The sequence below is a fragment of the Anopheles moucheti genome, chromosome X (assembly GCF_943734755.1).
Source record: "Anopheles moucheti chromosome X, idAnoMoucSN_F20_07, whole genome shotgun sequence".
Taxonomy (NCBI): Eukaryota; Metazoa; Arthropoda; class Insecta; order Diptera; family Culicidae; genus Anopheles; species Anopheles moucheti.
In genome coordinates this window covers 16,635,570-16,661,982 of record NC_069142.1, presented here as the reverse complement: position 1 = coordinate 16,661,982, position 26,413 = coordinate 16,635,570, and the positions used below count along the sequence as shown (strand labels likewise).

Below are 26,413 nucleotides of genomic sequence, written 5' to 3'. Positions count from 1 at the left end.
ATAAATTTTCTCATAACACAATGTATTACAATTAAGTAGACTTAAATAGTTTTTAAAATTGTCATACAAATAGTTTCAGTGAATAAACGTTTGATATTTTCTTCTGTTTTTAAACTCTTTAAAGAACTCTTTAAATTTTAAGAGAGAAACGTGTTAGGTTTATAGGTGCCAATAAACTTATGTTAAGGGATAATAATTCCATTTTGTTGCGATAATTCAATAACATTTTAAAAATAACATTTTTAAAAATTAAATTTTACGACTTTCCAAATATTTAAAGTGTTTATCAATCTCTCAAAAATTATAAGTAAATTTCGAAAACCTGTTGTCCATATAGTTATGTTAAGTAGTGTACTAAAAAATGAGAATTCACTGTCAGCTAGTCCGGGGGAAAACTAATAAAACATTCAAGTTTTCGATGAATAATAGAAGCTGACTGTTTCGATTCAGGCTACCAAGCGTTATTTTGTTCATAAAATTATTTTTTTTGTTTGTAGCAAACAGCTTAACACACACCGCTTCCTACAAGTGTATCTTAAACAATATGCATCCGCACAATTTTTTATTTTCTTTGTACCACCGCAATTTCATGAAAAGTGTTGGTATTACTTCACTTTTGTCGAATTTTATATACACGTACAAATTGTTTCCCGATACTCCATCAAGCGATGACGACATGGTTGTATGTTCAGTAAATGTGCCTACAAGAGCTTTTTCTTAGTTTGATACTTGTTATTTTACCAAACTATTGCATTTCTTTTCGTTGTATAACTAACTTTCAGGTGCGACCCAGTGGTGTATTTGGTATCAGTGCCGGTCCTACACGTTAAGACCAGAAACGTGTGTACGAAATTTTATCCAGACTGTTCCCCTGTAGCAAGGACAGATTGCCGGCTAAGTGGTAAAAAAGTTGTATAGCCTGGCAGTTCTAATGGATAAAATAAATTAACTAACTTTCGCACAGAAGTAACAAAGTTTATGGGAGAATGAAAATGAAATCCATGCGATGAATAATGATTAAAATAAAGAACAATAAGCAATAAACTTAACTATAGCAGGTTAAGTTATAAGTAATTAGTTATAATAAGATAATATTTGATAAAAAGGATAGATGGAACACTAACGAGGTTGACATTTTAAGTGGTGTACTAAATTTCAATCGTGGGTAGAATGATTGTTGCGGTTGCTTAATTTTTTTTATAGTTTTGTTTATTCCAAGATTCGTCCCGTTCAAGGTTAATCAAATTTAGAAAATGAGTTGTATTATCCGTGCTATACTAAAGCTATCCGTAAGGTTTTTGGTCATGGATTTTGATGATTTTATATTGTTGTGTACGGTTAGTTTTGCCAATAAAATCAACTGCTTATGGAATATTACATCCAACAAAGAACAATTTTCAGGTATTTCATTTGAGGAAATGATCGGATCGAAGACACGGTACGAAATATAAAATTTATTGTATAGAAATTTGTTCCGTAGAAATTATGTTATAATGTAAATTAGAACTTTATAAATGATAAAATAAAGGCAGTTTCTGAAAAACAAAAATAGGCCGAGGTAAAGAAATAGAGGATAAATATCGAAATAAACGAAAGAAAGGTACGATTGTTCGCGCAGCTGCGGAGAAAATTCAGTATACCACTAAATATTACTTAAATTCTTGACTACAGTTACACATATCCATGCTTGCTTTATTAAGCATACATATACTAACCAAACCATACATAAACACACTACAAAAGTAAAAATAAAATATTAAAATGAAAAATAGTTATATTTTACAATGCAAATATCGTAAAAGAAGTCAAACTTTCATCATCTTTGACTTTGTTTTCCATCGGTTTGCTCTTCCACTATCACTCAAATCAGAGGCGAGTATCTGTTTCGAACGACGAAAATCCATTCGACGCTCAAAAGCAGAAGCCCCTATTATCTTGTTTTTCTTAGTTAGGAAGAGTGAGATAACATGCTGATTAGGTTGTTGTGCGTCGAATGGATTTTCGTCGTTTAAGCAAGTGCTCACCTTGAATGTCTATGTAATACGCTGGGCATGCTATATTTAGTTATTTCTTCATTTGTTTTACATTCTTTTTAATTTGATTGAATGAAGTATCATTATGATTTCGGTGCCTAGTTGTATTTACTGCAGTCGAATTTACTTTCAGTCATTCTACTTACTTACTCAGATATTGCCCTAAAAATTTTCCTATGCATACTAGACTTGAATGTTATTGCATCCAGAAAATGATAGTCATTTAGCTTGTACGTAAAACTGACTTTTTATCAATTTCAGACCACAGGAACTGATGTAAATAGCTGGTAAATACAAACAACTTTTCGAACCGAACTGAAATCCTGACTTGCGATACAGCTTGATCAAACCGCACAGACCGTCAAGTGATCTATTATAGCGTTAATCTTATATTAAAATTCTTGCTTGGTAAAGATATTGAGGCGTGCATATATTAAATACATTCGATTGCCAGTTATGTTCGCAGTTTATGCTTCTTAAAACTGTATTGTTACCTTAAATAATAATAAAACAATACTTTTTGTAAAGTACCATTCCATGCGAGAGATATAAAGCAATTAAATCACGTGTGGGGTATTTAGACAATTCAAATGATTTATAAGTTGTACCCCGTTTAAAAGCGCACTATATGTAAACCTTCTTTTATACGGTCGAAAAAGAGTGCTTACTTTCAAAACACAGGAATGAAGGAAAATGCAGGAAGCAACAGTAAGAACGAATAACAAATGAACAAACTGCTATTATGACCGCTACTATGCTTATTCTCGACGTTTATTTTTTAATTTTTTTCAGGATATAATAAAATTTGCTTTGCTTCATAACGATATGGATAGCTAAGATAAATGCGTTATTTTCTAACCGATCTCGTTTAAAGCGTTCCAGGTTGGATTTCGGTTTGCTAGGGATTTGACGCTGCTTCTGCTGATATACCCGACAGGTCGTTATATCTATAGAATGAAATCTTTCCAACCTAATCAGATCAGTCGTTTTTGTCATCTTTTTTTTACATAGCGAAAAACAATATGGCGTTCAATCATTCTAGCGATATCGATGAATCGATTTCTGGTTGCATCTTCCATCATCTTCACACGGTTTTGTAGCTTTACGTTCCTGCTGCTCTTCCCTACTCCCTCGCAAACAATTCAACCTGTACTAATTGACGTTATTCTTGCGCGATCCTCGAGGTTTGATCGTTTCTGAAATTTGCCACATAGCATCCTCGTCCAAATAGTACTCGAAGTTATCAAAGAAACCAATGATGCGTTCATTTTTTTTAAATGGATAAGTCCTACAAGGTAGCAACAAAAAATATGTTAGCAAAGGACTATTATAAGATAATTATTCTACGACGATACAAACCCTTTCTTAAAACGCTTCATGTTCACCACGATATGATACTGTTGCCAACGTTTCGAAAAGTTTATCGAACCGTCCGGTAAATGATCCGGGTTGCCAATGTGAACAAATGTAAGATCTTGTAGCACGAGTCCACTATTAAGAAAAAAAAGTAATTGTCGTTATAATAATTGTTTATGTGGTTAATTAATTATATTTTTTTTTTTCAAAATCAAAGATGCTCTCACATGTATGGAATACAGGGGGGTATCGTTTCGGCCAGTGCTTGGCGATAGGCCCGAAAGCTGGAACTGGAATCGATCAATGCACAGTACTCCTTTAAGCCTTCAGTTATCGTTTTGTGCCATTCCAACCTGAAAGCGATGGAAAATAAAACTCTACATTAGAATACCTTTGATACTATTAATATATGGTAAGACATACCTGCGTATTGGAGCAGAATCCAGTGCCGACAGCAGTGCTAGATACGAATTGTAGTTATTGATTTTTCGTAAATGTTTCATTATTTTTATAAATTTGATCACGTGTTTCTCCCTATCTTTGGCATCGTTTTGCGAAAGTATTTGAGTACGAGCCCTAAAAATAATGTACATTCAGCAATAAGTAGGAATATCCGTCATAATTATCACGTTTACAACATTATTTTACATACCAATAAGACATCTTATTAAAGTGTTCAGTGAAACGCGTCAAATTTGGGGACCGTTCCTCGCACTGCTCCTGTGCCCATATTAATACTTCCGGTATTTCGATTTTTTGGAAAAGCTCAGCATCGAGAAGTGTCATTTGTTCCGCTATTTCAGCCGACTTAAGATCGAGAAGAGTCGGTGGCTGGGCAACAAGTGCTCTAGACGATAGCGTTTGGACGGTCAATGACGCCTTTTGCTTATAGATCAACGCTTTCTCGATCAACTTCACACGCAGCAACTTGGCCATCGTGAGATGCCCAGCACTCACCAACTGATAATCAAAGTTCATCAAAATCACCAGCAAGCGTTCGCTTAAATCCGGCGTGCTATTAAGCAAGACAAAAAAAGAACATTTTCAACATTAGGACAAGCAATGTTTGGAGTAAAATGTACGTACGTAAGATCATTCACCACTCGTACTAGTAGGGAAAACGATTCTTTGGCGGCTTTCTGTTTGGCATCATTCATCTGACAGTGGTAGACAGTATAGCGATGGGACAGCTTTTGGATTAGTTCCAGCGGCGAGATAAATGTGCGGAACGTAGTGATGAATGCTTCACCGTAAGCTGTAGGTTATGTAGATATCAAAATTTTCATATAGCAGAAATGCAATAAAATGTCATAGAAACACGTTTGTATCCTTGCGCCATCGTAAATTATATATTTCAACTAAGCAGATAGTGTATTCAAGTGTTCTCTAGATTTGTTCTGCTTTTTTATCAATATTACTGTTTATAATGTTTTACTTTGTTTGAAAGGAGTGCTAATGCTAATTGTTTTACAAATTATTGTGGCGTTTCATATATACAGGGTTTTCGAATTTGAACAGCAAAGTTTGATACCATTGCTAGATTCCTTTTTGAAACTGAGCTGGATTACGTAAAACTAGATAAATAGTTGAATGACGCTACTAAAGTCAATCTGATTCTTTCCTAAATCACACGCTTGCAAAGTTTAACGACAGGATTAATAAATTAAAAGAAAATGTGCATTTTGAACAAAATCTGGAGTCTCATCTACCACATTGCATTCTCATCTATTTCAACACATTCCAAATCAACTTATAAACAATTCACTAGAGCACGAAAACCCTCAAATATGGATATTATTACACTGTAAGCTTATATTGAAATTAATAAGTACCCATACACGCATCGCGGTTATTCTATAAGAATACAATCAAAATCGTCCATAGTAGCAAGAAACACGACGGCAAGATTGTAAAATACGTGTTATTTCTATGAAAAATCCTTTTACTTGCCGAAATGTTTTCACACCATAGACAACCATACTTTAATTGAAACCTAAAAACTTAAACTTTTAACAACATCACAAAACATGTCTACCTATGTATGTTTGAGAAATATAGCACGACATAGGTGCCATGTACTGTGCTATACATGCAAGTTTTGGATGAAATGGTCATGAAATGGTAAAGTATCAACCAATTTTTTAAACATTCATGTACTGAAAGGAACAAAATCAAAGCAATATCATGGATGTTTCGCATATTGACGGCGATGTGTAAAAATATTGAAGAATGTAACGAACTGAACGATTTTGTGTAAGGCATTTCTGTATTTAAAATCAATGTACAATTTTGTATATTATGGTTAACCAATTTATCAATCGATATTTAGAAGTTCACACAACTTCAATGAAATACATATTATTGAACATAATAATAATAAAAAGTGATACCTATTCCCTCTTCCCGAGATTATGCAAAGTGAATTCAATTCTTTGTATAGTTTTCTCAACGCATACAAGCTTTAAAAGCGAAAAACGGAAGATTAGGACAGGAAAGTATTTTAAAAAACTTTGTTTTGTATTTTCAAAGCCATATATCGGTAAATATATTCAATTTGGGACAGAATCAAGAAAAAATAAAACATTTAACATTAATTTCTACCTTAATATAATAATATAATATAAAATATCATTATTATTATATATCATTAATTACAATTTCTACTTCATATGGAAGAGACCCAGATATGGTCTACTTTCTTGCTTGAAATCGAAAGTCCCAAATATTTCAAGGGTGTGGTTATTGCTATTTCAATAAGCTATATGAATACGCAAGTTGATCAATCAAATTGAAATCAATATTTCCTATGAATGACCATTCATTCCAGTCTAACTAAAGAATCACCATCGATTGCTCTAAATATTTTATCTTTTTCTTCTAATAAACCAGTCTTCAAATACATCAAACAGCGACAAAACATCTATGAAATAAGATAAACTACCGGCAAAACTTCAAGCTTTCATGCACTCAGCACACTTAATTGAGAAAAAATATGTAATTGGTTTTGGTTGCATTTGTAAGATGAAACCGCTTACCATCCTCTAAGCAATCGTCTGTCAGTAATTATCGAAAAATTTATTACAAAAATGAAGTAATATAATACACATGTTAATTACGAAGATCAATTGTGACATTTGGAAACAAGGCCGAAACCAGAAGTAGCGAGATTCAAATGTGCAATAGAATCAATATTGATTTTTTTTACAACACATCCTTTGTGATGATACAACAAAGAAAAGTTAACGAGAAAGGGGGACCACAAAGAGGAGAAAAAAAAATAAACATAGCATACACGACACATTAAAGAAGGGTGTGATTTGAATAAAATTACAATTACTCGCTGTGTAGGTTAAGGCTTGGATTTCGTTGTAAAATAGCGTTCTGAGAGGTATACACAGCTAAAATTAATGAAATACCACTCTGAACGGTATCGATGTATCGATTCTTGTAAAGCGTTTGTTATATGCTTACCGTCTGAATTTTTCTGCACCCTGGTGGCATGTATAATTAATGCATCCGGTTGACCACCCTTAACATCTGGACCATCTTCGTTTTCTTTTTTAAACACTAGATAATTGCTCACGTCTAGCTCCTCCATTAAGTTCAGGGGATGCTGTTGTTCCAAGATAGTTATGCCGTTCTGTAAAAGCAAAAATATATTGTATCCTTGGTAACTACTAAAAATGTCGATCGCTGTGATTAAAATGACAGTTACATACATTACAAAAACAACAACAAAATCAACAAAAAAATTACAGTTGACGAAGAATATCGCTACATTTTGATTGGTCAGAAATGCAATATTTAGGATTATTTTCTTGCATTCAAACAAAAATGAATAAACAAGGATAATTTACGCCTAGTAATGATAAAGAAATAAGTGATGATAATTAATATATACTGTATAGATCCGAAAAGATCTATACAGGAATAAACCTTAACATGAGTGTTAACTATGTTATTAAAGTGTTTTAAAACTTAATACATTTTAATGCTCGAAATAAAACTTAATAAATTGTAATGCGCGCCAGATAATACTAAAATGTACAATCCTTACCCGAGATACGCAGATGCAAATTGTGTTGCGTGTATGAATTGCGTGTGTTTAAAATTTGTCGTATTGCATATTTGTTATGTGGCATTTAATTTTAGATATTCACAAAAACCTGTTACATTTTAACCAAAAGTACTTTTTATAATAGTAAAACGTTACTCTCATGGTTGAGATAAACGTAGAAATATTATTACTTTGAATGTGCTTCGTCGAATGAAAATAAGTATTCGATCCCCTAATACAAAATGATGTTTTAGAGGAAATTCGACTAAGATTCTTCTGGCACGCATTAACCGCGTAACTAGGAAAATATAACATGCATACGAGGTTAATATGACTACAATGGCTTTATGATTAGGAAAATTCAACAGCGAAAGACTACTTTAAAGTTCAAGTCAAATCAATAGAAGAAAAAAACAGTAGTAAGAGCACCTTATTGTTCCGTCTAAGTATGACCTCAACCTCATCCCCGGATTTGCTGTTGCGATCGTCTATGGTGTCGCCTACAGGTGGTGTAGTGGACGATGCGTACATCATATCGCTGGATGGTAATACCGACAGACCTCCGCTACTACTGCTAGTTTTACCCTTGTTATGGATATCGTTAAAATAACTACTAGATTCAACGTTATTACTACTACTGCCAATATTGTTATGACTGCGACTATGATTGGCAACGCAGCCACTGCTGCGACTAGTAACGAGATTCGTATTAGAAGCAGGAGATAATATATTATCTTCCCTTCCCGTAGTTGGACCTTTTGTGGTGGCATCGCACAAATGCAGATAATCGTCCTCAATTTTGGTGTGTCCAGCATTTAGTGTTCTGTTAGAGGAATTACTACTACAAATGATTTGCTCTTTGGCATCAACCACAATATCACCAGCGGAAGAGATAGTTGCAGAAGTGGTAGTAATAGAAGTAGTATTATCCGAGCCAGCATTACAATTGCTAGATGTTGAAGATGCTTCTAAATCAGGAGATTGGGTAGCTTGCGATACCTTCGATGTTTTCACGTCCAGCGTTTGAGTACAGGTAGTCGTTGGCGTTAGTCCAACTCCAGATTGCGCCGATACGAGGGATGTCGTTGATGGTGAGGGTGATGTATTGATTGTATTCGAATTTTTCTGTGGATGCTGATGACAATGAACGCCATGTATGTAATGATGCTGATCTTGAAAAATTTTAGGACTGGCAGGAGGTGTTGATGCAATGCTTGGCGTTTTGCTGTTTATACGTTGACGCTTTGGTGGCAGAGCGGGTGGTTTCATGTTAACGTTTGGTGAATTAGGTGGTGACACCGTAGCCGGAGCAATACACGATGGCGAAAGACTGAAATGATGTAAACATTAAAACTCATTCGTATTCCGAAGCAGACTGATCCTACCATCTTACCTTATTGTTTGACTGGGAGAAATATTGTGATTACTCGTGTTAATACTAGAAGATACCTGTTCGGACTGTGCAAGATTGTACGTGTGAACAGAGTGACGCATAAATTCGGACTGGTTCTGTGTGGCACTGCCAAATATTTCCATGTAGGCCATTACTGAAAAATGAAATACAATCATAAAAAGTTAGGCAAAAACGAACCAGTACGGTAATCGAATCAATTGTGATCACAAGATCTACGCAAAACTCATATTTGTTTTAACGCCTAGTGCAATGAAACCAAAATAAATAAAATATTATCTCTACATTAAATGAGAGAGCGATAGAAAGGATGCAACTCATTCAACCACAAACGAAAAAGGAGGCAGCAAAGACAAAGCAATGAGGAAATCGAAATATTTTTTTCCGAGGAACAATAGACACTAGACATACATTATAAAATAGAACAATAGAAGGAATATTGCGTAATGCTTGGTTGGGTTTTCGTCGCCTTTGTGGTTATTTGCGAATATGGATGTTTGTCAATAGCTATTGTGTAGTTTATCAGTGTAGTTAATTTTATAACCAACCGTGGATTTTTTTTTGGTTTACAAATACGAATTTTAAAATTATTGTTGATATTACTCTTTGACCTAGTCTTCTAGGCAGTGAAGCGATACGACGTAACTGCCCCGTGGCAATCGCCAGTTTATCGGGCGCAAAATATGTATCCCGCATACAAATACACGTGACATAATTTATTTGTACAGGCGATTTATATCCTTTTGCGTCAGTTAAGCTCGCGAGCGTTATGGAGATCGTGTTTTTGTCGATCGCTTAGATTGTAAATCGTTACTAACGGACTGTATTAACTTTATGCTCACGTGCTGATATAAAGGTGTTGATACAAAGGTGCCAACGATGAAATAAATCTCATTCTGCCTTCTGCTATATTGCTACCTTGCGGTCATGAGTGAGGATGTTGTGTGTAGGTATGCGTGTGTGTGCGTATTTTTCCGAATGTATGTGTTTTAAAGAAGTTCATGTATAAATGTAATAAAGTATCATGTATATGTGTAAGTGATATTTGCATTATGCGGAGTTCAAACAATTTTTCGTTTCGTTTCGTGGTCTGAAAAGCTTAAAAAATAAGGCTGGTGGTTTTAATTTACTTATTTTTTTTTTGCTTTCAAAGAAGGGAGTTAACAACTTTTAATAATTTGTACAATTGTTAAGGGGAAGAAGACCAACTTACCTGAATATGCAACACTTTGAAACACTAAAGTGCGCGCATCACAACATAAAATTGAATTAGAAATTGATCGTTTGAACGAAGACTGTTAATAAATACTAATATTGATACTAAGTTGCATATGAGTTCAACACACATCCCCCCATGAACGATTGATTATTATTGATTATTGTTAAAAAGAAAACAGGATACAGTTTAAGGACGATAGGTTTTTTTGTATGGTAAAGTGGATGGACTTAAAGAATGAAAATAAATGTGACACATTCATTTGAAGATTTGAAGGTATTCACTTTGTTCATGATTGAATGTTTTTCACAAACTCCTTTTATGGCTTCTATAACTGTTGTACCAAATGATTATGATTTTGGATCACGTAGTCTCAATTACCACATCAATCAAACAACAATTATAACAAAAATAAATCAGTATTTTATGTTCCATAAGTAATTTTCTTATCTTTGATTTGAATTTTAATTACTTACTAGTCTACTTGATTAGGTTTGCTACAAGCACTCAAAATGAATACTCACTATGCTTCTTCTTAATTGGGAGCGGTGGTGGTTCTTCTTGGAAACGGGTCATGTGTCTAGGTTCGATCAAGCTAATATGCTTGCTCGGTAGATTATGAAACATCTGTTGTCGACTGTATAAATATGATGGCGAGTTAGGCAACGGAAAGTGGCCAAATGAATCTTGAGCACTGTAAATATCGTGAATGTTATGAAATATTTTCGTTTGAAATTCTTCATCAAATATGGTTAACTCACCTTCGCTCTAAATCGACCTCGTCCACATTATCGTACTGTGATGGATGGCGTTCTCGTTTAATACTGTGTGATCGTGTCTTGACAGGAAGTGCTGGTGGCCTGTCGGATGAGGAACCACTCGGTCGTGGAAATACGTCATCACTTCCAATCTCATCTATACTAGAATCTTGCTCGAGCAGTTTCGATATACTACTGCTACCAGAAGTAGTCGAATTCAGTGAAGCCGAACAGGCAAGCTGTTCGATAGCTTTCGAATCGCCCGTACCTTCATCACTTGCCTGCGTGATAATAGTGTCGATTTTCTGGTGAAAGTGTTGCTGTTCCTGATGATGATGATGATGATGATGATGATGAAGCACTTGTGTTTGGTGATGCTGTTGTAGGTGTAGTTGCTGTTGTCGTTGCAAGGAACTCTTGTCGGAAGTCACCACGAGTGTGGTTATACCGTCCACAATAGATTCTGATTTGTGCACGTAAGAAGCTGATGAGGACGACGAACTGGCACTTTTCTGATGATGATGAGTCGTGACGGAGGCAGCCGTACTCTGATAATGCATCATTTGTTGTTGCTGTTGTTGCTGATCCCGACTTACTCGCAGCGAATACATTGACTCGAACCCAGACTCATTCGAGTTGCGATTTAGACTGCTGTTACTGTTCTGCGGTAAACCAACCAAATCTGCAGGTTCTTCCCAGGCATGAGTGCCGGATGACGTTCCGAGCATTACTAACCCACCTAAACTAGCGGCCGGAGCACTAGCATGTGAAGAACAACTAGTGAGTGCCCTCAATTCATCTTCCTCGCGCGAGTGATTAAGAGCTGAATCCAGCGAACCGGCACTGGCGCTCAAGAGACTGCAGTTATCTTCAGGAGAACGAGAACGTAGCGACATTCGGTCAAGACCAATATTTCCACTTGTGCCACCGGTTCCTCTACTACCAATACCCACACTGCTTCCTCCATCCGCGTGAAAAATGGTGGAATCAGTGGAATTGCAGTCGGATGATGTTGTATCATGGAAGGAATGGTTTTTAGCATGTTGACTCTTTCGTTTTGGTGGCAATGGAGGTGGTGGTTCCTGCGAACGATCGGGTAATGGTGGTTTGGGAGGAGGTGGTGGACTCGAATCACGTAAGATGCTTTCGGTACTATGTGACGCACGCACCGTCTTCAAGGAAGTTTGTTCAAGAATATCGCGCTCGCGTGGTGTTAGTGGAATGTCTGGCAGAGAAGTTCGTTGGCTGACCACGTCCACTGTTGGTCTTTGTAATGTGTTGGAGCTTGTGCCAGGTGTACTCGACTTTGAACCATCTCCAGCAACGTTTCCTACGGATACGGTCGATTTCCGATCGGATAGCTTTTCGTTTGCCAAATTAACTAGATTATTCACGGCATTCTCCACCAATTCAACTACCTCCTTTACATTTTCCTTGCTAAGTGATGGACAGTCATCACCCTCCTTGGTCAGCAACACTTCGTCACACAATTTTAGCAGATTGCCCAGTGACACGTGAACGTGGTTGGTGGCGTTAATAAATGCCGTACTTTGCTCGTTTAGTGTATAGGATTGGAGGGCTGGAAGTAATAAAAAAGAGATAATTTGTATAATCATCGATCTTATCCAAATAGGGCATAACAACACTTTCGGCGCTGTTACAACTTATCCATTTACTTACCCGTATGCACGTTAGCAATAGATTCCAGAACAACCGTGCCATTGCCCGGTAACATCTCAAGCTTGTTCTTCAGTATGACGTCCTTGAAATGTGTCAGGGCATTTTTCACCTGTCGCACATGATAGTTAAGATCTTGTATCGGCTTCGATGGTTCGTCTGTGGTACTTTTCCGGATGCCATAACTGCCTGAGTTGCCACTACCACTTCCAATTCCACTACCACCACGGGGACTATTTGGTGAGTGAGACCTACGAAATTTGCCAGATTTTCGTGCGGTTATCGAGAAAAGCATATCACAAAATAAATAACTAGAAATCACGCAAGACAAGGCGAATTGTTTTGTTTTGTTTGCCAGATGTTTGTGAAAAATTCAGGCTCCCGCTATTCCCCGAGCTAGAACCCAGGTTGCGTCACGATCAAAGCACTAATGCGAATCAAAGCACTAATGAACCTCTCTGTATTGCAGTGAATTTATGCAAGAGAATCTGTGTACGTGTTATTCACCGTTGTTTACGACGTTTCAATGTACGACATACTCTGTCGACAAACATGCCATGCACCGTCGCTAACTTCTATCACTCTATCTTTTCTTGTTATCGAAGATAAGCAAACAATATGCCAGCACTGATAACTAGGGTCCAGTCCAAGACACGACTCGCTGAAATATTATGCAGCGGAGCATGCGGATGCGGGATATTATTGGGTACTGTGTAACCATTTCGGCTTCCTGCAACTCGGGCTATTCTAGTTGTTGTTTCACATTTAGGCATTTTGTTTTAGGACAGACTCAGCACAGAGAAAACTTATATTTAAATGAATAATACAGTGTGTAGTGCCCTATAACGTCGTTCGCCCAAGCATTACCGTTATTGTTGCAACTAATATCGTCATCTTGACACCAAGTATCGTCGTTGGTTCTGCAATATTGTCACCATGACAAAATCGAACGTCATTGTGACAGTCAAATGCGACGCAGCTGTCTAATCTTCAGCAGTTTTGTAGTTTATCTTGGTTAAATATTTCCAAACATTTATCTTTACTTTATTTAATAAGTATTTTCAAGAATTATGGAAGTCATAAAAAAATCTGCGTGAAATAAAAATGTTTAAATATTCCATAATTTCTTAAGCATTTCAGATTAAACAAATGTAAAATATAAGTTTAATAAATATAGAAAAAGAGCACAAGAGTAGAGAGAAAATAGAGAAGAGTTGTACATCGTTTTTGCTCGTTATACTATCGACATATTTGGTCATAAATACCACTGTCGTTGACGGAAATTATGTTCTTTGATAGCCCGCTTTCCACGATCCAAAATTGCGTGGATGGAGAAATAGAGAACGTTACGACGTTAATAGAGACAAGAAAGGTTGCACAAAGAAAGGTTGCGGAATTTTCGTCCTTGTTCAAGGAAAAGTTTGAATGGGTATGTCTGGGATGAATATGTGGTTTCAATATGTTTGGAACAAGAGATCTGGAGCTCTTTTGAAAAAACCAGCAATGCTTGTACTGGATACATTTAGAGGTCATCTGACAGCAGCAATTGAACAAATTGCTGCTCAAAGCAAAACAATTCTGGCAGTCATTCCTGAAGGTCTAACCAGTCAGCTGCAACCGCTGGACTACACCCTCAACACACCGTTTAAGGGTTTGACAAGAGAAGAATGGAGAAAGGGGATATAAGGGGTCGAGTCGAATCTGACTTCTTCAGGAAGAATGAAAAAACAGCATTCCAGAGATATGCCAACGAATCCTTACTGTATGGAGAGGTGTCTATGAAGCGTCAAATCCTTTCAAACATGCGTAATCAGTAACAATCTTGATGGCATTGGGGATGATACAATTTATGACGGGGGTGATGACAATGAAAATGTGTTTCAAGCGAGAACGATATGGAAGAGAATTATGAATTGTATTGCTAAAAATTAATTGCAACAATAAAATTGTTCCAATTGTTAAAAAAAAATCTTTGTTCCCTAAAATCTTGGATAATTCATCTGGGGGATCGTTACACACGCTAAAATACGACGACAATTTGTAAAATTCGTAACATACTTGTGTATAGCTAGCGAAATACGGAAAAAAGGGGGCTAAGGCGAAATAACGCGGAAATCAAGAAAGCTTCTCACAACCGGAACTAAAAGCCATTTTATTTCGGTTGACTGCAGCGTGGCTCGTATAGCAGCTACCTATTCTCACCCTCGGTCGTAGTTTTGTACTCCAGTCTGAGAGCTCAACACGAGTTTATCACCCGGCTGTGCTGGGAACAACCACGATGGTTTAGTTACGACCAGCTGAATTATGATCTTAAAATAGATATTATATCAACTTTAGATATTATACAACTCTGCAGTACTTTCATATCTTTCACATATATGTAACTAAACTTGGAACAGAAATGAAAAACTAATCATTAATCTTTTTCGTTCTTCTTTTGATTTTGGTAAAAAATCTGAAGAAAACAAAATTATTAATTATTATTGCATGAAGATTTTCATTGTGGCTAACTAATTCTTGTAATTACTTACGTAATAAAATAATTATCCTTGTCTAAAAAGACAAATATTTTTAAAACTACAAACCTTACGGAAATTAGAACTTACGGAATTAGCCGCAACGAGCTTGACTGTAACAATGACGTTCGAGGTTTGTCATGATGACGATATTGCAGAACTAATGACGATACTTGGTGTCAAGATGACGATATTGGATGCTGACAATAACAGTAATGCTTGGTCGAACGACGTTAGAGGGTGGGAAACAGTGTATTCCGAACTAATAGCTAATAACAAATATTTCCGTGTAATCGGAATTAATCAAAATATCGGAACAGAGATAATTAAATCGTTTTGCTGATTCATTACTGATATTGTGAGATTAGAGGATGACATATTCTAATTGTTTTGTGGATTTTATCGAAACTGAAGATTACTATAAAAGGAAATTCACGGTTCACCTACATCGTTTAGAATTATGATTTTGATTATTTAGTATTTTACTAGGACCTACCTTGCCATCGTATTGGTCGGAGTGCGGATCTGAGATATCTTCTCCAAAAAATCGTCCTTGAAGGAACGTGCTCGACGAGCCAGTTTATTGCCTCGGATGCTGCCTTTATGGCCAGACGATCCTGGTACACCAGGTGTAACGGACGTATTTGTTGCACTGCTACTGTAGCTGCTGTTCTGATCGATGCATCCACCAATAGTTGGAGTGTTGGTAGCTGATCCGCTACTGCCAGCTTTGCTATTACCGTTAGCGTTACGCCCGCTCGAAACGGGTGTGGACGTGAGGCCGATATTGTTGCTGTTATTTGTACTCGTGCAGTTACCAGCACTTTCGAGTCCTGTTCGTGATTGAGAAAAAGAATGAACTGTTACTGTGTTGATGGCGACTTTCTTTCTCAGATTTTAAATTAATTTTATTTTTTTCTTTTCATAAAAAGCATTTTATTTTTCATTCCGTCTCCAACCACGAAGCGAAAAGCACGTATCGTTAAACGCTCCGTGCTGACGAAATTTACGAAAATTGCAAAAACAAAAAGCTATAGACGCCAACTGTGCGTAGATACGTAATTGTGGCAGCTTAGTCGTATCGTCAAGTGTTGTGTATGTAGGTAAACTGAGCGCCTGCACAGTAACGTGCCTACGCTCTATGCTCTGTGCGCTTTCTCACTCCCGTACATCCTGTCTTTTCTCGGTAACTTGTTGCTTTCCATCGTGCCCTCCCTTTCTGTATTATTGGACAAACCACTCGTTCGAGCTCCGCCATGGATCCCTCTATGGAGCTGATGAACGGATCTGATGAGTGCTTCTTCATTAAGTGAAGCGCAAAAGTTCTGATGCTGGGGATCTTGGAAAGAAGAAATCCCTGTTAATACGACAGGTTTCTTCCTGGCGTGAGCCGATGACCTCAGCAGACCCGAAACCAAGAATCAGGGTGTATCCTGCTTCTTTCAAAGGGGTGCATGATGTTTACTTCATGCCCAGAAATAAACCCCTGGATGCAAGATCGATTACTGCATCGATTTTTTGAAAATATTAATGAGTTCTGGGCGTGCTTCAACTGCTTCGACCCTAATAAGATCCGAGTGTCGGTAAAAGATTTTTGTAGTCCCTCCCATAGGGTTTGAAGCTACCCTGGGCATATCTATTGCACTATGGGCTTGAATTGGCCATACAATGGAAAAATGAAAATTTTATGGGGTTTGTTTAAACTTTTGTTTCTGTTATTCTAATAGTAAAAAACAATGCAGTTTTTGAAAATTATGATAAATTAAGAAAATATATTTTAGTTGATAGCAACGCATAACGTTTCCTTGGTAACATTATTTCCCACACCCATGCAAACAGATTCATTCATTTTGCTAGCAGAATTGCGAGAGTGTTTCAGGAGCAGTTGTTTCATGTCTGTTGTTGAATGCTCAGAGAGTGGCTAAATCAATGACCAGGACTTAGTATGGTGATACGCCTGGAAGATTAATGTCTTCCAATGGCTATCATACTTCAGTGGAACTGCGAAAATTTTGTTAGAAAAAATGACGAAATTAAAGTTCTATTAGGGTTTATTATTATTTATCTCTAAGTGAAACTTGGCTCTCACCCGAAAAACATTTAACCTTCCCGGGATATATTATCATACAACCAGATCGATTTGAACCAGATATTGATAGTATTGTAGTGGGAGTATTAATTGATATTCGAAGTAGTCACAGTTTCATCAAAATACCGCTCTCCACCCCCTTCTCAATGAAACATGTCGCAATCCTGTCAAAGACAGCTGATATTGACGTTTCCATTGCGTCCAATGTGCTAACTTGGACCCTGAGCATATCAAAATGATCTTGAATCCCTGATAGTGATTTTACCAAAACCGTTTTTTATCCTGGGCGATTTTGATGCTCACGGACAAGATTGGGGCTGCACACATGATGATAATTGTGCACCAATCATTAGGGATTTCTACGACACTTTTAGTTTGGCAATCTGGAACTCTGTTGAAGCCACTAGGGTGGGATCACCTATGGTACAAGATAGCGCAATAGATCTGGCTCTCTGCACGTCATCGTTAGGGTTGGATTAAAAATGGAAGGTTATCCAAGACCAATTTGGCGGTGATCTCCTGCCAATAGAGACCTCCATTATCAATAGGAGTCGTTCAGCCGATGAAGTATCCGTTAAATGTGACTTAACGAGGAACATCGATTAGGCTAACTACGGTGAGCTTATGTCTGCATAGCGGATTCACGTAAATCCACAGATAAGGAGTATAAAATCGTTCAGACGATTAATCAGCCCTTGGCGTCCAAACAAGGCCCCAGTTGCCAAACAAAGTCCGATTGGAGCACGCTCGCATTGCACACTTGAGGAACGTCCACGCAGTCCGAATGACATGATGTGTTGAAAATCATGTAAAAGGAACGGAACTAAATTTCAACGGAATTAAAATGCTGGACAGAAACGGAAATGCATATCTCAAACAAAGAATTTTATTTCTCACAACGTTAACTGACCTGATAAACCCTGTAAGCAAGTCGACCTCTGCAGATCCACCAAATTCTGATTAAAGACGACAACATGGAAGAAGAAAGACGGCACAACCCAAATCAAGATACAGATCCTCGCAAGAAAAAGGACCACTCTATTGGATGACGGAATATTACGCAGCAAAATAGCCAAGTACACCCGGGATAAGGTGACTGTTTGGAGAAGGAAATGTTTTCAAATGAATGAGAATTGTATTATATTAAGCCTCCAGTTATAAGCTTCTCCTAGTATTAAGCAATACTGATCGTCCCTTTAGAATAACAAAAACAATAGCGAAACTAGCAACGAGATGACGAGTCTTTTACCTGATCCTGTCGTAGTAATGACAAAGAAAGACCTCAACGTCAATCGCATAGGCCTGTCAGATCACTTGGACCTGTATTAGGTTAAGCCTCAAGATTTGTCTCAATAATTGAGAAAATAGAGGTGGATTGTAGCAATAAGAGAGGGAAGAAAGAGAACAACAAATAGAGGCTAAGAAAACGAGAGTAGTGTTGAAAGGCGTATTGTTGAAGAAAGCAAACAAATTCAGTTCAGTTAGAACTGTTGGTTGAGACACAGTATCCATCAGCGTGCAGTTTCTCCAAATAATCCGAAGTGCAAATTCCCCCCTCTGATCACTACAGCTACCACCAAAGGTTTGCGCCAAGAAGATAGTGCTAGGTTGAAGAGTAGACAAGCTAGCACAAGGCTTGGTTCATTTAGAAATGTGGCCCTTTGCACAGCGAGTATCTTTTATACCATTAATCCAATTGAACAACTTTGTATGAATTAATCATAGGTTACGATATAATATATTTAAAAAAATTACAAATAAAAATTACACTTCGCTTTTACGAAGAAATTTTCGGACTTTTCTGTTATGGACCCGCCCATCAACCGCCGCACAGCTGCTTCAGTCACTGTCCTGGCTAGTAAATTTCACCAATTCTTGATTTGTATTATGTCCTTAGTTCATGCACCCTTTTCTTTAGTGTTTGTTTCATTTTTGCCCAATATCGCTCTATTGGACGGAACTGGGGGCAATTTGGTGTTTTCAGCGTTTTTAGCATAAATTTCACACCATTATCGTTGTATCATTGTACCACGTCCTTGCTATAATAGCAGCTAGCTATCAGACCAAAATATTACTGGACCATGATGAGACCTAATAAACGGCAAAATACGTTTTTTAAGACATTTCATTCTTAAACAAATCTGATTTCATGTGCTTATTTGTAACAAACACGTTGGTCTGCTTGCCACATAAGTATATTCCTTGCCAAATCATATTTTTTTAGCAAATTTATCGACAAAAACAAATTTTAATCTCTTGGGGACGTTGCCGCTTTTATTATCGCTTTGACACCGAAACCGATATCAACCTGCGATATCGGTAGAATATTGCAGTCTGTAAACTCGATATCGGTGATCGCTTTTGCTTTTACATTTAAACATTCCTGTTTTAGAACCTTGCCCATAATAAATGTAAAAACCGAAAAAAAAAGTTTATCACCCCTGGTGAGTGTCGTGAGGGACCGAGGTACTCAAACATAACTTAAACCCAAAGGAGTAATAAAGGAATCAGTCGTATCCTGGACTCTCGTTGTTACAGCACGCTTTTTGTACGCTCCCGAAACTTAAATTTACATTTGGTGTCAGAAGTGGGATATTGCGATTCCTAATATGCGCTGTGTGCGCGTTCCTATGCTGTGAAAGAAAAGATAGCTGGGAGAGTTGGGATATTGCTATTTCCTGTAAGCGCTGTGTGCGCGAGGCTGTGCTGTGCGCACGAAGACAGCTGAGCACGTGGGACACTGTGATTCCTGGTAAGCGCTGTGTGCGTTTTATTGGTGCTTTGTGTAGCGTGTAGGAAAAACAACTTTTACGAAAGTGCGATTAATCCATAACAATGAAGGTGTCAGACAAAATAGCGGAATTGACCGAAACGTTCACTCGAACTGGCCTGGTTTAAAAATGCGAAGAGCAGAAACTTCCTACATCGGGAACAAAAGAAGCTTGTAAGTGGAACAAAACGTAAATACTTTTCCCATAAAATGTATGTTTTGGTTAATAGATCGCGTTCTTCTCACGTTCCTGAAAACTGTTTTAAATTGACCCTCACGTCACGGGACTCGATATCCTTGTATGGAATAGGAGTATACATTATACCTACTAGCGGCGACACTTCGGTTAAACTGTCTGTCCGTTATCAATCCGATGTACGATTTAATGAAATATGTTTTTTAAATTGGAAGGTTTTACCAAGATTGAGGAAGAGCGGATGCTAAAGATTATTGGTTTGCAACAAATCAATTGCACTGATGAACAGTTGCTTTGTGCACTCAAAATGTGTGAGTTTACAAACGACAAATATGACGGAAAGGAATTGAAGAAGTACTCGAAAAGTTACAAGGAGCCAGATGGTTCACTATTATGGATTTGGAGAACGGATTCTTCCATGTTCCAATAAAAGCGGAATCGAAAAAGTATACGGCATTTGCTACTCAAAGAGGACTATTTGAATTTAATCGACCACCCTTCGGGTTCTGTAACTCACCCGCTGTGTTTATTCGTTACGTTAATTATGTGTTCCACGAGTTGATAGCGGATAATACACTTGATCTCTATATGGATGACATTGTGATCCATGGAAAGACTGACAATGAGTGTTTTGAGAAAACTACGAAAGTTTTCGGAAACTGCGGCAGAACATGGATTGTGTGTAAAGTGGAAAAAGTGTTATTTCTTGCAACAGTCTATTAATTTCCTTGGGCATCACGTAGAAAAGGGAATGATATCAATGATATGATATGATATAATGCAATGATAGATAATGAAAAGGGAATGAGGAGCTGAGAAAATTAGTGTCGTGGAAAACTTCCGTGTAACTACAAATTTGAAGGCTGTACAATCATTTTTAGGATTGACAGGGTTCTTCCGTAAGTTTGTTCAGGATTATTCTCATATAGCCCGCCCACTAACGGACTTACTGAAAAACGATGTTCCGTTCAAAATGGGTGATCAGGAGTTAGTTGCGTTTCAACGACTGAAAAGAGAGCTAATAAAAGAATCAGTGCTGAGATTGTATGAACAAGGTGCAAAAACAGAACTGCATACCGATGCATCAAAAGACGGATTTATGCAGTGGTTTGACGGCAAGCTTCACCCAGTGTGGTATTGGAGCAAGAAATCAAGTGATTCTGAGTCGAGAAAACATAGCTATATCTTGGAAGCAAAGTGTGTCTATTTGGCAACCAAAAAATTTCGTAGGTATCTTTTGGGTGTTCCATATAAACTCATTACAGACTGCATTGCATTCAAACAAACGTTAAAAATGGCTGAGGTGCCTAGTGAAGTTCTACCATGGGTAATGTACTTGCAAGACTTTACGTTTGAAACCGAACATCGACCAGGAAAAAGGCTACCACATGTTGATTGTCTTAGTCGGTACCCACCGAATATAATGACTATAGTACCGATTGTGTCAGTGCGGATTAGGGAAAATGAACAGAAAGATGAACTGGTTAAAGCAATTATGGCGGTTCTAGAGAAAGGGACGAATGATGCATAAAGAATGAAAAGTGGGCTACTGCACCGAACTGTGGAAAGACAAGATTTGTTGGTGGTCCCACGTTCGATGGAAAAGCAGCTAATAGCGGATGCTCATAATGCCGGTCATATTGGAGTGCAGAAAATGATGCACGGTATAAGACAGAAATTTTGGATTCCTGCGATGAAGTCCTGCGGAAACTAGAATGTTGGTCAACTGTTTTTGGGAACCCGACCCGTATAATTACTGATAGAGGATCAGCCTTCACCGCCAATACATTCGCCGAGTACGTTCAGAGTCGAGGTATCGAGCATATTGTCTGCACCACGGGGGTGCCCCACGTGGAAATGGACAGGCGGAGCGTGTTAACCGAACTGCCCTGGAGATGCTAAGCAAACTATCAACCGAAGATCCTTCAAAATGGTGCAAAGCAATAAGTCGGGTGCAGCGAGCGATTAATACGTATTATCACTCAACAACAGGCAGGTCACCGTTTGAGTAGATGTTTGGGGTGAAGATGAAAAATGCGAGTGATGATCAGTTGAGCAACATAATAGAAAGAGAATGGTACGATGAATTTAGTCGTTCCAAACAGGAATTGAGGAAAGAGGCACGAACGGCTATAGAGCAAGCGCAGCGGCGCTATAAGGAACAGTTTGATAAAAAAAACGTAAACCAGCGATAGGTTTCAAAATGGGAGAGCTTGTAGCGATCAAGAGAACTCAATTTGTGGCTGGAAGAAAATTAGCTAGTGAATATTTGGGCCCTTACGAGGTGGTACAGGTAAACCGTTACGGACGATATCGCGTAAGAAGAATAGGAGATGGGGAAGGGCCTCGTGAAACAAGCTCAAGCGAAGATAATATGAAACTATGGACCTTTGCGTCAACCATGGAAGAAGAAGACGAAGAGGATAATCAGGGACCGATTATGAGTCAGGAGGGTCGAATGTAAAAACCGAAAAAAAAGTTTATCACCCCTGGTTAGTGTCGTGAGGGACCGAGGTACTCAAACATAACTTAAACCCAAAGGAGTAATAAAGGAATCAGTCGTATCCTGGACTCTCGTTGTTACAGCACGCTTTTTGTACGCTCCCGAAACTTAAATTTACATAAATATGGTAAGTGCAACCAACTCCTCGAACAGGAAAGGAGTCATAGGACCATCGTATTTGAACTCTCGCAAAAGAGGTTCCACCAAAGCAGCTGATAAAATGAAGAAGGCCATTTTAAGGGCTTTTAACGGCGAGAAACGACCCCACGCAGATTCCGTAATTCTTTACTGAAATCCTTCATTAAATGCCAATTGACGTTTGGTCCGTCCATGCTGAGTTGGATTACGTTATTGGAAAATGGTTTTCTTTCTGTACACTGTTTCAATTCATTAATTAGATCACTAGAACCCAGAATCCAGAAACGCTTACTCGAGGTATCGGTTTTCCACCTATTTGATGTTGCCATTCCAATATCTCACACTGACACCCATCTGTTGGCGCTGTGATACTTTGTTTAATGTTCAATTGAAACCAATTATAAGCTCTGAACATGCATCGAGTTGCATTGCAGTTGATTTCGTTTTTGTAATAAGGTGCCAAACCGTACGTTATGAGCTAAGAAAGTTTTGTGCATCTCGAGCTTGGCAGCAATTTGTTTTTTGGGAAACATACAAATCTCACACAATGTTATTTCTTATAAACACAAGATTTTTTTTTCCTTTTTAGATTTTGTTATTTCACCATTTATCACCAAGGTAATAGAAATTTTTCTAAACCTCTCCGATGCACCAATTGCTGTGCTAGTCCAAAATCACTGTTAGAATCGATTTTACTGAAGAAATTGGACATAGAATATTTAATGTTTTAATGCATTGCCATTTTTTTATGATTGTTCATCTGTTCCTGCTTTCCGTTATAGTCTTCGTGTTCATTATTCAAAGTGCTGTTTATTTTTCCTCATTTTGTTTTTTTTCCATGTACTTATGTATGCGCTTTTAGATTAATTGTTAAGTTTAGATTTATAAATTCGTAAATCCATTGTAATGCACTGCGAAGCGAAGGTAGCTCAACGTACGTACATCATTTTTGGGACACAAACGTAAGGGGAGAGGAAGAAGAAAAGACGGGTGCTAGGCAGAACGTGTTGGCACACTATACCAAAAATTAGCAGGAGAGCCGATATCGGCGAGCGTAAAAATTGCTCCAACGGAATAATACGATATGTTGTTGACATGATGTGGTGGTTGGTTGTTGTTTTTTTTTTCGACCAACCAAAGGTGTTTGGTAGTTGGTAAGGAATAATAAGCAAAACGTCATGGTGATTGAAAATGCAAATTGTGCACTGTGATCATAAAAAAGATATTACACAAAATACAATTTTCCCAGTGTTTTGAAGAAATTTCCAGTTTTTCCGTTTTTTTCCGATTGTGCAAAATTCCCGGCTGATTCTCAGTTTTCCCGGTTGAGTGGCCACCCTGCTATTCGTAAAAGGTGTGCCGATCCCTGTTTTACATCATCCCACTTTTTACCGTGTGCAGTTTTTCCATGTGTTTCAATAATTTTTTTTTTGTTTTCCCAGTAACGCTTTCAGAAAATGTTTGACTTAAATGTATCGAGGTCTTCTCAGTGCATGCATGGCATTCGACATGGTAATGTGAATTGAACTGCTGGTTTCCAATTTTTGAAGAAGTCGTCGTTAAAAATAACTTCAATCTGCCACAGTTTATTCAGCTCACCAATGGTACACACTTGGCGTGAACCAACAAATCTAAGAAGAGTAGTTTTTTTTACAAAATTTATTCCCGACTACCCCCCTCTCTAGATTAATGGTCTTCTAGCGCTAAGACGCTCCAGCACAAATCTTGGAATGAAGAGAAACAGAGGAAGTGTAGAGAATGCAACTGATCGTTATGGACGTAGTAAACAGACGATTGGCTGACGAATGTACAGTCTTGCGATGGATGGTGAGTTGAACCGTTGGTTTTGACACGGAGTTTGATTTGAATAGTAAGAATAGCTCTCCAATAATGACTTGCCTTTTTTAGAAAACACGATGCACAAACGAAGCACTGTCACACACAACCGACGCTGGGGTATGTTCAAATAAACCTGTTCGAAGATGTACGATGCTTAAACTTCTCGATCGATACAGCTTTGTTGTTTGATTCGAGTTTTACACCACTGGAAGAATTGAGATATTGTACATTATAACCAAATCCTTCACCAGCACTAACTCCATAAACAACTCTTTCAACAGAGCAAATGGGGTGGATTTATCACGAGTAAACCATAAACAGGAGTATCCATACACTCTTACAACAAACGTTTGCACATAAGCTTCACTCTGCATTTGGCTTAAAGTGGCATTTGACAATTTATCTACAAAACCAACAAGAACGAGCGAGAACCTTAACCTAGCTCTCCAAGCATGCAAAGAAGTGATGATGGAGAACGTGTGAGCACGCGTGATCGGTTGAAGTTCCAAACGGATGGACGGTCATAGCCATACTGTTCGGCTCGAATGCGTCTGTGCTCGTGAGTCGCAGTCATGCGTCCATACTGTACGCAGTTAACGCGAATACACACTGGATATTTTTGAGCGAACAGACCCACACAGATGCTCTACAATGGATCGAATTGGGTTGATGCAAAAGCAATCTGAATAAGCTGTGAAAAGAGCATATCGAAATAAATGCATAGATATTTATTGTTTTTTTATTCACATTCGTCATCAAAAAATGAATCGAAAGCAACAAAACATTAAGATACTACCTGCTGTAACAGCATTATAGAAACATAAGATACACTTAGATTATTTTGGATAATTTTTGCGTGTTTACAAATAAAAATATATACAAACGGAAAAAACTAACATTTTCTGTACCCGTAAATCGTAAAATGTTTGTACCCATAAACGTACATCTGCAAAACTCGGGACATTCTATCTCATCTGCCGCGCTCAAGTATTAAAGATAGGAACGAAACTGCAATAACACTAGCAGCATCAACGAGTTCGAGTTCGTCCGTCTAAAGAATGAGTCGTTCCATATCATGGCGTATGAAGGGGGAATGAAAGTAGCTAGATAAAGGGCTCCATCAAAACGCTCAGCACTTACACAAAGCAACGCTGTTCTATACTGCAACATTGGCTTAGACAAAGCGGAATTGCGCCTTTATTTGGCCTGTTGCAAAGTTGGTGCTGTGAACATATAAATACACATAAGCATTCTCCTCCTCCCCCTCCCAATCGTTCCTAAAATATCTTCTGAGCATTTAAAGCGAATCATATCGACTGCCACCTCGCGTCACCATGAATATCTCGGAGGTTATAAAGAGCGAAAGTCCACCATCAGCAGGGTGAACCGCGAGGTGACGAAAAGTGTCGTAACATGTAATATGTAAGCGATTAATTAAAATATCAATCCCTGCGGCGTCGATTTGCAAATGACAAATAGTTAATTATTATTAACACACACACAAAACTATGAAGAAAGATCTTGCGTTTGTTTACGTCCTACATAATCCGCAGTATACAAGCCAGATCAGCGTAAAGGTGAAAAAAATCTTATTCATTAACGTATAGGGAAGACAAGTGCAACTTCTGCAGCATACTTGCTACACTGAGTATCAAAATAATAGCCTCACTCAATTTTTTTCGATCTAAGGCCCAGACCAAGCATCGGATATTTTTCAATAATATAACATAAATTCTTCAGCATAAAAGCAATATTTTTTTTTTTTTTTGTTTCGTTAGAACGGCCTGGCCGTATCGACATAAAAGCAATATTTTTCATTTAAAAAAGTAGGAAATAATGCAACAATAACCGTAA

General features: G+C 37.8%; 1 protein-coding gene across 2 annotated transcripts in view; it reads right to left on the bottom strand.

The window, feature by feature from the left end:
* Positions 1 to 1,832: 1,832 nt before the first annotated feature.
* Positions 1,833 to 26,413, bottom strand: part of LOC128306354 (guanine nucleotide-releasing factor 2-like) — a 71,934-nt gene continuing 47,353 nt past the window's right edge. Inside the window, exons 2-14 of one of the 2 annotated variants that reach the window (XM_053043830.1) lie at positions 15,521 to 15,857; positions 12,512 to 12,759; positions 10,835 to 12,410; positions 10,598 to 10,767; positions 8,840 to 8,993; positions 7,876 to 8,776; positions 6,861 to 7,029; positions 4,476 to 4,644; positions 4,042 to 4,404; positions 3,813 to 3,965; positions 3,617 to 3,742; positions 3,393 to 3,524; positions 1,833 to 3,321 (exon numbers count right to left, since the gene is read on the bottom strand). In XM_053043830.1, the coding sequence (XP_052899790.1) occupies positions 3,186 to 3,321; positions 3,393 to 3,524; positions 3,617 to 3,742; positions 3,813 to 3,965; positions 4,042 to 4,404; positions 4,476 to 4,644; positions 6,861 to 7,029; positions 7,876 to 8,776; positions 8,840 to 8,993; positions 10,598 to 10,767; positions 10,835 to 12,410; positions 12,512 to 12,759; positions 15,521 to 15,857 (4,634 nt within the window). In that variant the 3' untranslated portion in view covers positions 1,833 to 3,185. The remainder of the gene's footprint in view (positions 3,322 to 3,392; positions 3,525 to 3,616; positions 3,743 to 3,812; positions 3,966 to 4,041; positions 4,405 to 4,475; positions 4,645 to 6,860; positions 7,030 to 7,875; positions 8,777 to 8,839; positions 8,994 to 10,597; positions 10,768 to 10,834; positions 12,411 to 12,511; positions 12,760 to 15,520; positions 15,858 to 26,413) is intronic. The other variant, XM_053043831.1, reaches the window with a different exon arrangement.